General features: G+C 37.1%; 1 protein-coding gene across 1 annotated transcript in view; it reads left to right on the forward strand.

Moving 5' to 3' along the window:
• Positions 1-12,807, forward strand: part of GLIPR1L2 (GLIPR1 like 2) — a 47,119-nt gene that overhangs the window by 12,847 nt on the left and 21,465 nt on the right. Inside the window, exon 2 of the mRNA XM_003586037.6 lies at positions 3,120-3,365. Within this exon, the coding sequence (XP_003586085.4) occupies positions 3,120-3,365 (246 nt within the window). The remainder of the gene's footprint in view (positions 1-3,119; positions 3,366-12,807) is intronic.

The following is a 12,807-nucleotide window of genomic DNA, read 5'->3' on the forward strand; positions in this document are numbered from 1 at the left end:
CAACTGAACTGAGCTGACTGAGTTGCTCAGTCATATCTGACTAATTTTGTGACCCCCGTGGACTGTAGCCTGCCAGGCTCCACTGTCCATAGGATTTCCCAGCAAGAATACTAGAGTGGGTTGCCGTATCCTTCTCCAGGATATCTTCCTGACCCAGGGATTGAACTTACATCTCCTGCATTGGCAGGCAAATTGTTTACCACTGAGCCACCAGGGAAGCCCCCAATATTGCATGGTATCATTTATATGTGGAATCTGAAAAAAAAAAAGAAGTCAAATCATAGAACCATGACAGTAAACATTCCAGTGGCAGCAATTCCACTCCTAGGTATTTTTCCAAAGGGTGAAAAAAGGAAACACTAATTCAAAAAGGTATCTACACTCCTATGTTCATTGCAGCATTATTCACAATAGCCAAGAAATGGAAGCAACCTAAGTGGCCATGGATAGATGAATGGATAGAGAAAATGTGGTATATACAATGGAATATTACTCAGCCATAAAAAAGAATGAATTCTTGCTATTTGCGACCACATGGATGGACCTAGAAGGTATTATGCTAAGTGAAATAAGTCAAACAGAAAAAGACAAATACCATACAATTTCACTTATATGTGGAATCTTGAAAATGAAACAAACAAACCATCAAACAGAAAAAAAAAAAAAACCACAGATGAAAAACCGGTGATTGATTGCCAGAGGGGAGGGCAAGGAATGAGTGAAATAGGTGAGGAAAATTAACAAAGTTACAGTGACAAAACATATGAGTAAGGGAAATTAAATGTAGAACATGAAAATATAGTCAATAGTAATGTAATATCTTTGTACAGAGACAATGTACCTAGACGTGTTGTGCTGATCATTTTGTAATGTATGAAAATGTCAAACCACTATGTTGTTCACCAATAACTGATACATGTTGTATGTCAATTATACTTCAAAAACTATGTATATATATACCAAACTGATAGAAAAAGAGATCAGATTTGTGGTTATTGAGGGTAGGGAGGGATTGGATGAAAGTGGTAAAAAAAAGTACAAACTTCCAGTTATAAATAAATCCTAGGGATGTAATGTCCTAATGATTACTATAATTACTCCTGCTGATGTTACCTGAAAATGTTAAAAGAACAAATCCTGAGTTCTCATCACAAGGGAAAAATACTTTTTTCTGTTTATTTTATATCTGTATGAGGTAATGGATGTTCATTAAACTTTTGTGGTAATCATTTCATGATATATTATGTGACTCTTTGTGACCCCATGGACTATACAGTCCATGGAATTCTCTGGGCCAGAATCCTGGTGTGGGTAGCCGTTCCCTTGTTCAGGGTATTGTCCCAACGCAGGGATCCAACCCAGGTCTCCCACATTGCAGGCAGATTCTTTACCAGCTGAACCCCAGGGAAGCCCATGTATTGTGCTATACACCTTAAGTTTATACAGGGCTGTGTGCCAATTATATCTCAGTATGAATGGAAGGAAAAAACCCACTTAGAATAGTGATTAGTGCACTATAAGCATATGGTGTGTTGTGTAAGCAATATGCAAAATTAGGTAGTAGAAAGATGGTCCATGGAGCTTTGTTTGTAAATGGGAAAGAGTCAGAAGGGCCATCAATAGTGGAATGATAACCTTTATTACATGCTCCTAGCCACACTATGTGGAGAAGGCAATGGCACCCCACTCCAGTACTTTTGCCTGGAAAATCCCATGGATGGAGGGGCCTGGTAGGCTGCAGTCCATGGGGTCGCAAAGAGTCGGACACGACTGAGCGACTTCACTTTCACTTTTCACTTTCATGCACTGGAGAAGGAAATGGCAACCCACTCCAGTGTTCTTGCCTGGAGAATCCCAGGGACGGGGGAGCCTGGTGCGCTGCCGTCTATGGGGTCACACAGAGTCGGACACGACCGAAGTGACTTAGCAGCAGCAGCAGCCACACTATGTAATACTATGAAGAGTTTTAAAAAGTTAGGTAGATCTATTTGTGGTAATAAGGAATAATCTCTCTGAGTGAAAACTGCATATGCAGGCCAATAATATTGTGAAGTTATGATTAAAACAGTGCAAGGACAAAAATCATAAAATATTCATCTAAAATACCCTAACATATCTTACTTTGGATAGTATGTACATGGAGATAGAGAAATGTATACATAAGCCATATTTTAAACAATGATTACCTTTGGGAAAGAAAATAGTGTGGGAACGGAGGGGATATGCTAAAATCCTGATTTATTTTCTATAATATATTTTCTGTTTATGAAACTAACCAAGAAAACTCTAAGGAAATCTTAGTAATGTTTTCAAAAATGTTTATTTTCAAATATACTGTAACGTACATTTTTAGCATGTTGGTTTTAGAACTATTGATTTTTCTATTTGTGTGTGTTTTTTTGTTGTTGTTCTTGTCCTTAACTAAACAATGAACATTATACTGAGCCTCTAAATATGACAGAAGTACACATTTTTGGAAGTTTCCATTAATGGAAGATGGCAGCATCTTGTAACATTTTCTCACATTTCTGGAAACATCCATAAAGCTTTACATGTACCTCTTGTATAACGTTTACAAACTACTTCTATATGTTAAAATTATATATACATGTATATGTGTGTGTGTGTATATATATATATATGTATGTATTATTCCATGTTGTTCTAATAACAATAAGAAGCTAGAGGACAAACTTTATGTTGACTTCATTTTATTCCTCAAAGTACAACAGTTTGCATATAATCAGTGTTCAATAAATAGTTCTTAAATATGTTAAATTATTGTATTATTATGTATAAAAGGCATGAGGTTAAAAATATGCATTTTCTGAATAGACTACAGGTAAGAGTATTATAATCATTTGCATCATCTAACAATCTGACTTTCTAATTACAAAATATGCATAGTCCTTCATCTCCGGAAATAGTTGTTTCATTTATAATTATCTCAAAACACTTTCCTCCTTAATAAATTCCACAAATCAGACTGATAGGCACAAAATAAGAATTGTTTTCCTTAAATCTAAATATGAGAATTCAAGGAAAATAATTTAGAGCACAAAAAAAGCCTTCATTATTATTATTATTTTGTTTTCTTTGTCTTTTGCATTTTTTTTCAGACTTGGGATGTAGCTTTGTCACGGACTGCTAGAGCATGGGGGAAAAAATGTGTGTTTGAGCGTAATACTCATTTAGAAGAACTATATATGGCCCATCCTAAATTTAATGGTATTGGTGAAAATATATGGGTCGGCCCTGAAAATGAATTTACTGCAAGTATTGCTATCAGAAGTTGGTTTGAGCAGAGGAGAAAGTACAATTTTGAAAAGAACAGTTGCTCTGGTAACTGTTCTAACTATCTACAGGTATCTAATTTTATATTATTAATTCAATAGACTCCTTAATTGCCTTACTACTAAGTTTTTATTGATTGTTTCAATTTTATAAATAAATTCAAATGGTAAAATTACTTCCTCTAATAGAATCAAAATTCTGATCAGTCCCAGATCTTCTGAATGTTAGTAATTTGTTCTATTTGCTTGAACCATACAATTAAAGCATTCCTTTAAATATAGTAAATCTAATCTCTATACCCAAAGATGAAAGGTACCTTTCTAAAATAATGCATGCTGGAAAAGGAAGTAAACAGTAAATAAAAATTAGTTCTAGTTTATTGACTATTTAAACATAAATAAGAGACTTGATTTTTTTTGCATGAATCAGTACACATTCTATGGTATATGTATGTATGAAAACATTTTAATTGCAAATACATAGTATTATTTTCCTGCCTCATATCTAACAATTCACCCTTACACTTTGTACTCCAAGAATACTGAACCACTTTTTATTTCCTGTGCATACATTCATTATTTTACATATTACATTTTTCATAATCATTAATGTATGAATCTAATACTATGCAAAGGGCAGGGACATTGTCTTCTCTTCCATGTATTCTCAACACATCAACATGACATTATTTAGGTCTTCAATAAGTATTTGTATGAGGAATCAATAAACTATTTTTTTTAATTTTATTTTATTTTTAAACTTTACATAATTGTATTAGTTTTGCCAAATATCAAAATGAATCCGCCTCAGGTATACATGTGTTCCCCATCCTGAACCCTCCTTCCTCCTCCCTCCCCATACCATCCCTCTGGGTCGACCCAGTGCACCAGCCCCAAGCATCCAGTATCGTGCATCAAACCTGGACTGGCATCTCGTTTCATACATGATATTTTACATGTTTCAATGCCATTCTCCCAAATCTTCCCACCCTCTCCCTCTCCCACAGAGTCCAAAACACTGTTCTATACATCAGTGTCTCTTTTGCTGTCTCGTACACAGGGTTATTGTTACCATCTTTCTAAATTCCATATATATGCATTAGTATACTGTATTGGTGTTTTTCCTTCTGGCTTACTTCACTCTGTATAATAGGCTCCAGTTTCATCCACCTCATTAGAACTGATTCAAATGTATTCTTTTTAATGGCTGAGTAATACTCCATTGTGTATATGTACCACACCTTTCTTATCCATTCATCTGCTGATGGACATCTAGGTTGCTTCCATGTCCTGGCTATTATAAACAGTGCTGCGATGAACACTGGGGTACACGTGTCTCTTTCCCTTCTGGTTTCCTCAGTGTGTAAGCCCAGCAGTGGGATTGCTGGATCATAAGGCAGTTCTGTTTCCAGTTTTTTAAGGAATCTCCACACTGTTCTCCATAGTGGCTGTACTAATTTGCATTCCCACCAACAGTGTAAGAGGGTTCCCTTTTCTCCACACCCTCTCCAGCATTTATTATTTGTAGACTTTTGGATCGCAGCCATTCTGACTGGTGTGAAATGGTACCTCATAGTGGTTTTGATTTGCATTTCTCTGATAATGAGTGATGTTGAGCATCTTTTCATGTGTTTGTTAGCCATCTGTATGTCTTCTGTGGAGAAATGTCTGTTTAGTTCTTTGGCCCATTTTTTGATTGGATCATTTATTTTTCTGGAGTTGAGCTGTAGGAGTTGCTTGTATAGTTTTGAGATTAGTTGTTTGTCAGTTGCTTCATTTGCTATTATTTTCTCCCATTCTGAAGGCTGTCTTTTCACCTTGCTAATAGTTTCCTTTGATGTGCAGAAGCTTTTCAGGTTAATTAGGTCCCATTTGTTTATTTTTGCTTTTATTTCCAATATTCTGGGAGGTGGGTCATAGAGGATCCTGCTGGGATGTATGTCAGAGAGTGTTTTGCCTATGTTCTCCTCTAGGAGTTTTATAGTTTCTGGTCTTACATTGAGATCTTTAATTCATTTTGAGTTTATTTTTGTGTATGGTGTTAGAAAGGGTTCTAGTTTCATTCTTTTACAAGTGGTTGACCAGATTTCCCAGCACCACTTGTTAAAGAGATTGTCTTTAATCCATTGTATATTCTTGCCTCCTTTGTCAAAGATAAGGTGTCCATAGTTGCATGGATTTATCCCTGGGCTTTCCATTTTGTTCCATTGATCTATATTTCTGTCTTTGTGCCAGTACCATACTGTCTTGATAACTGTGGCTTTGTAGTAGAGCCTGAAGTCAGGTAGGTTGATTCCTCCAGTTCCATTCTTCTTTCTCAAGATCGCTTTGGCTATTCGAGGTCTTTTGTATTTCCATACAAATTGTGAAATTATTTGTTCTAGCTCTGTGAAGAATACTGTTGGTAGCTTGATAGGGATTGCATTGAATCTATAAATTGCTTTGGGTAGTATACTCATTTTCACTATATTGATTCTTCCAATCCATGAACATGGTATATTTCTCCATCTATTAGTGTCCTCTTTGATTTCTTTCACCAGTGTTTTATAGTTTTCTATATATAGGTCTTTAGTTTCTTTAGGTAGATATATTCCTAAGTATTTTATTCTTTCCGTTGCAATGGTGAATGGAATTGTTTCCTTAATTTCTCTTTCTGTTTTCTCATTATTAGTGTATAGAAATGCAAGGGATTTCTGTGTGTTGATTTTGTATCCTGCAACTTTACTATAGTCATTGATTAGCTCTAGTAATTTTCTGGTGGAGTCTTTAGGGTTTTCTATGTAGAGGATCATGTCATCCGCAAATAGTGAGAGTTTTACTTCTTCTTTTCCAATTTGGATTCCTTTTATTTCTTTTTATGCTCTGATTGCTGTGGCCAAAACTTCCAAAACTATGTTGAATAGTAATGGTGAAAGTGGGCACCCTTGTCTTGTTCCTGACTTTAGAGGAAATGCTTTCAATTTTTCACCATTGAGGATAGTGTTTGCTGTGGGTTTGTCATATATAGCTTTTATTATGTTGAGGTATGTTCCTTCTATTCCTGCTTTCTAGAGAGTTTTTATCATAAATGGGTGTTGAATTTTGTCAAAGGCTTTCTCTGCATCTATTGAGATAATCATATGGTTTTTATTTTTCAATTTGTTAATGTGGTGTATTACATTGATTGATTTGTGGATATTGAAGAATCCTTGCATCCCTGGGATAAAGCCCACTTGGTCATAGTGTATGATCTTTTTAATGTGTTGTTGGATTCTGATTGCTAGAATTTTGTTAAGGATTTTTGCTTCTATGTTCATCAGTGATATTGGCCTGTAGTTTTCTTTTTTTGTGGGATCTTTTTCAGGTTTTGGTATTAGGGTGATAGTGGCCTCATAGAATGAGTTTGGAAGTTTACCTTCCTCTGCAATTTTCTGGAAGAGTTTGAGCAGGATAGGTGTTAGCTCTTCTCTAAATTTTTGGTAGAATTCACCTGTGAAGCTGTCTGGACCTGGGCTTTTGTTTGCTGGAAGATTTTTGATTACAGTTTCAATTTCCGTGCTTGTGATGAGTCTGTTAAGATTTTCTATTTCTTCCTGGTCGAGTTTTGGAAAGTTGTACTTTTCTAAGAATTTGTCCATTTCTTCCTCGTTGTCCATTTTATTGGCATATAATTGTTGATAGTAGTCTCTTATGATCCTTTGTATTTCTGTGTTGTCTGTTGTGATCTCTCCATTTTCGTTTCTAATTTTATTGATTTGATTTTTCTCCCTTTGTTTCTTGATGAGTCTGGCTAATGGTTTGTCAATTTTATTTATCCTTTCAAAGAACCAGCTTTTGACTTTGTTGATTTTTGCTATGGTCTCTTTTGTTTCTTTTGCATTTATTTCTGCTCTAATTTTTAAGATTTCTTTCCTTCTACTAACCCTGGGGTTCTTCATTTCTTCCTTTTCTAGTTGCTTTAGGTGTAGAGTTAGGTTATTTATTTGACTTTTTTCTTGTTTCTTGAGGTGTGCCTGTATTGCTATGAACTTTCCCCTTAGGACTGCTTTTACCATGTCCCACAGGTTTTGGGTTGTCGTGTTTTCATTTTCATTCATTTCTATGCAAATTTTGATTTCTTTTTTGATTTCTTCTGTGATTTGTTGGTTATTCAGCAGCGTGCTGTTCAGGCTCCATATGTTGGAATTTTTAATAGTTTTTCTCCTGTTATTGAGATCTAATCTTACTGCATTGTCGTCAGAAAAGATGCTTGGAATGATTTCTATTTTTTTGAATTTACCAAGGCTAGCTTTATGGCCCAGGATGTGATCTATCCTGGAGAAGGTTCCATGTGCGCTTGAGAAAAAGGTGAAATTCATTGTTTTGGGATGAAATGTCCTATAGATATCAATTAGGTCTAACTGGTCTATTGTATCATTTAAAATTTGTGTTTCCTTGTTAATTTTCTGTTTAGTTGATCTATTCATAGGTGTGAGTGGGGTATTAAAGTCTCCCACTATTATTGTGTTATTGTTAATTTCTCCTTTCATACTTGTTAGCATTTGTCTTACATACTGCGGTGCTCCCGTGTTGGGTGCATATATATTTATAATTGTTATATCTTCTTCTTGGATTGATCCTTTGATCATTATGTAGTGACATTCTTTGTCTCTTTTCACAGCCTTTGTTTTAAAGTCTATTTTATCTGATATGAGTATTGCTACTCCTGCTTTCTTTTGGTCCCTATTTGCATGGAAAATCTTTTTCCAGCCCTTCACTTTCAGTCTGTATGTGTCCCCTGTTTTGAGGTGGGTCTCCTGTAGACAACATATGTAGGGGTCTTGTTTTTGTATCCATTCAGCCAGTCTTTGTCTTTTGGTTGGGGCATTCAACCCATTTACGTTTAAGGTAATTACTGATAAGTATGATCCCGTTGCCATTTACTTTATTGTTTGGGGTTCGAATTTATACACCATTTTTGTGTTTCCTGTCTAGAGAATATCCTTTAGTATTTGTTGGAGAGCTGGTTTGGTGGTGCAGAATTCTCTCAGCTTGTGCTTGTCTGAAAAGCTTTTGATTTCTCCTTCATACTTGAATGAAATCCTTGCTGGGTATAATAATCTGGGCTGTAGGTTATTTTCTTTCATCATTTTAAGTATGTCTTGCCATTCCTTCCTGGCTTGAAGAGTTTCTATTGAAAGATCAGCTGTTATCCTAATGGGAATTCCCTTGTGTGTTATTTGTTGTTTTTCCCTTGCTGCTTTTAATATTTGTTCTTTGTTAATTTGATTAATATGTGTCTTGGGGTGTTTCACCTTGGGTTTATCCTGTTTGGGACTCTCTGGGTTTCCTGGACTTGGGTGATTATTTCCTTCCCTCTTTTAGGGAAGTTTTCAACTATTTTCTCCTCAACTATTTTCTCATGATCTTTCTTTTTGTCTTCTTCTTCTTCTGGAACCCCTATGATTCGAATGTTATAGCGTTTAATATTGTCCTGGAGGTCTCTGAGATTGTCCTCTTTTCTTTTAATTCGTTTTTCTTTTATCCTCTCTGATTCATTTATTTCTACCATTCTATCTTCTAATTCACTAATCCTATCTTCTGCCTCTGTTATTTTACTATTTGTTGCCTCCAGAGTGTTTTTAATTTCATTTATTGCATTATTCATTATATATTGACTCTTTTTTATTTCTTCTAGGTCCTTGTTAAACCTTTCTTGCATCTTCTCAATCCTTGTCTCCAGGCTATTTATCTGTGATTCCATTTTGATTTCAAGATTTTGGATCAATTTCACTATCATTATTCAGAATTCTTTATCAGATAGATTCCCTATCTCTTCCTCTTTTGTTTGGTTTGGTGGGCATTTATCCTGTTCCTTTATCTGCTGGGTATTCCTCTGTCTCTTCATCTTGTTTAAATTGCTGAGTTTGGGGTGTCCTTTCTGTATTCTGGCAGTTTGTGGAGTTCTCTCTATTGTGGCTTTTCCTCGCTGTGTGTGGGTTTGTACAGGTGGCTTGTCAAGGTTTCCTGGTTAGGGAAGCTTGTGTCGGTGTTCTGGTGGGTGGAGCTGTATTTCTTCTCTCTGGAGTGCAATGAAATGTCCAATAATGAGTTATGAGATGTCTATGGTTTTGGGGTGACTTTGGGCAGCTTGTATCTTGGAGCTCAGGGCTGTGTTCCTTTGTTGCTGGAGAATTTGCTTGGTATGTCTTGCCCTGGAACTCGTTGGCCCTTGTGTGGTGCTTGGTTTCAGTGTCAGTATGGAGGCGTTTGATGAGCTCCTGTCAATTAATGTTCCTTGGAGTCAGGAGTTCCCTGGAGTCAGGGTTTGGACTTAAGCCTCCTGCTTCCAGTTATCAGTCTTATTTTTACAGAAGTTTCAAAACTTCTCCTTCTATACAGTACCATTGATAAAACTTCTACGTTAAAGATGAAAATTTTCTCTACTGTGAGGGTCACTCAGAGAGGTTCACAGTGTTACATGGAGAAGAGAAGAGGGAGGAGGGAGTTAGAGGTGACCCAAATGAGATGAGGTGGAATCAATAGTGGAGAGAGTGGGGTAGCCAGTAGTCACTTCCTTATGTGCACTCCACAACTGGACCACTCAGAGATGTTCACGGAGTTACACAGAGAAGAGAAGAAGGAGGAAGGAGACAGAGGTGGCCAGAGGGATAAAAGGGGGGAATGAAAAGGAGGGAGACAGATCCAGCCAGTAATCAGTTCCCTAAGTGTTCTCCACCGTCTGGAACACACAGAAATTCACAGAGTTGGGTAGAGTAGAGAGGGGTTAGGGAGGAGACACAGGCGACCTGGTGGAGAAAAAGGAGAGTCCAAAGGGAGAGAAAGCAGTCAAACCAGTAATCTCGCTCCCTAGTGAAAAATGGGTCCTGAAGATTGGGTTCTTAAAGGTACAAAATTGGTAACAAATACATAAAAGCAAAAATTAAAAATCTAGAGTAGAGTTTGGAATTTCAAAAATACGATGTTAAAGAAAAGAAGAAGGAAAAGAAAGGAAAAATGAACAAAGAAAAACAAACAAGGTCGTGAAAATTATAAAGAAAATATAGGTACAAAATTGATAACTAATACCAAAAAGCAAAAATTAAAAATCTAGAGTAGAGTTTGGAATTTCAAAAATACAATGTTAAAAAAAAGGAAGAAGAAACATAAAGGGAGAAAACAAACAAACAAACAAAAACAAACAATGTCGCAAAAATTATAAAGAAAATACAGGTACAAAATTGATATCAAATACCAAAAAGCATAAATTAAAAATCTAGAGTAGAGTTTGGAATTTCAGATATACAATGTTATATAAAAGAAGAAGAGAAAGAAACAGAAAAAAAAGTCACAGAAATTTTAAAAAAAACTATAGGTACAAAATTGATAACATAGGTACAAAATTGATAACATATGCCAAAAAGCTAAAATTAAAAAACTAGAGTAGAGTTTGGAATTTCAAAAATACAATGTTAAAGAAAAGAAGAAAAAAAAAAACAAGGTCAAAAAATTATAAAATATATATATATATGAAGTTTGCTGAAGAAGAAAAAAATAGGGTCTTTTTTTTTTTTTTTTTTTGCAAAGTAATAGGTTATAAAAGTGAAAATTAAAGGAACAATAGAGGACTTAAATTTTTTTTAATTAAAAAAAAAGAAAGAATGATCATAAAAATAGTAAAAATATATCTAGGACTTTTTCTGGTTTTGTTGTGAGTATTGTGGGTTCAGTTCATTTTTGGCTGGTTCCTTGGTTCGACTTATATTTCTCAAGATCTATAGGCCCCTTCCTATGTAGTCCGTAGTAACCACAGGGTTTTAATCTCCAAGGCATTTCCCTCTGTTGTAACTTCTTCTGTTTGCTGGTCTCTTCAGGGTCTGGTTTCCGCCCTGACACAAAGGGCACGGTGGAGGACACTTTTTTTTTTTTTTTTTTTAGGCTTACTTGTTCAGTCACGCTGTGGGGAGGGAGGGAGGGATGCTGCAAACAAATAACACTGGCGTGCGCTCGCAGTGCCTCAGCCACACTGGGTCTGCCCCCGCTCACAGCGCGTGTAGCCTCCCTGCCCACACTGCTCGGGCTCTAGGTTGTTCCGCCAGGAACAATCCGAGGCCGGCCCTGGGCTGCATGTACCTCCCAGGTCCAAGCCGCTCAGGTTCAGGCACTCGAGTAGTCCTCAGAGGCGCAGACTCAGTTGGGCCTGCGTTTTGTGCTCTTCCCAGGTCCGAGCAGCTCAGGTGATGAGGTGTTTGGCGAGCGCCAATGCTGCGACTTATTGCCTCCCCGCCACTCGGTTATCTGGGTGTAAAACCGGCACACCTTCTCAGGCAGATGTTGACCGTCCAGACCCCCAAGAAGTTTTAGTTAGCAAAGAAGCCTGCTTACAGTTTTATAGATAATGTCTCTCTGGGGCTGCGATTGCCCCCTTCCAGCTCTGGCTGCCTGTCACCGGAGGGGGAAGGTCTGCAGCCAGCTATCTCTGTTCAGTCTTTTGTTCCATGCGATGGCCTGGCGGTGTCTTAGGTTGGGGCTGGCTTTTCGCGTGGTAGATATCCCACAGTCTGGTTTGCTAGCCCAAATTATTTCCCTCAGATAGCGCTCAGGGTATGCAGGCCAGATTCTTACTCTCAGCGATGCAGCCCGCGCCACACCTCCCTGCCCAGCCCCCGCTTGCTAATGGCGTGTGCAGGCATCTGCGCTGCTTCTCCGCTGGGGGAGTTACCGTAGGGCTCACAATCTGCGAGTTTTAATTGTTTATTTATTTTTTCTCCCTGTTATGTTGCCCTCTGTGCTTCCAAAGCTCAGCACAGATTCGGCAGTGAGAAGGTTTCCTGGTGTTTGGAAACTTCTCTCTTTTTAAGACTCCCTTCCCGGGACGGAACTCCGTCCCTCCCTCTTTTGTCTCTTTTTTTGTCTTTTATATTTTTTCCTACCTCCTTTCTTAGAGTTGGGTTGCTTTTCTGGGTGCCTGATGTCCTCTGCTGGCATTCAGAAGTTGTTTTGTGGAATTTACTCGATGTTTAAATGCTCTTTTGATGAATTTGTGGGGGAGAAAGTGTTCTCCCCGTCCTACTCCTCCACCATCTTGGCTCCTCCTCTCAGTAAACTATTGAATTAACTTCCAAGCTCATTTAAAAGATGATTATTTTTCAATGAGTCGATTCTGATGTAGAACTTAAAATTTTGGAATTTTTTCATGTTGAACTAGTGTCTTTCTGTTCCATCAAATGAATCATGTTTCAAAAATTTTTTGATCAGTTCTTTCTTCTAGAAAATGAGAGACTCTCTATTATCTTACTCATGTCAAAGCTAAACTCCTTTATATGACTTCAGTACTTTGAGCAAACTAACCAAGTCTCCTCCCTGACCTACTCCTCTGTATTTTTTCCTCCTTAAATCTAGTTTCCTAGACACTTTCATCTCCTGGATTTGACTTAACTTCAACTGCTGCAGACATTCTATTCTCTATTCTTTTAATGCATTGGTCTATTTCTTTTGGAGTCACACATTTTTTAAATTGCTAAGAGTTATAGAGAAAAGGAAAACAAATGGTTTC

Source organism: Bos taurus, chromosome 5 (assembly GCF_002263795.3).
Source record: "Bos taurus isolate L1 Dominette 01449 registration number 42190680 breed Hereford chromosome 5, ARS-UCD2.0, whole genome shotgun sequence".
NCBI lineage: Eukaryota > Metazoa > Chordata > Mammalia > Artiodactyla > Bovidae > Bos > Bos taurus.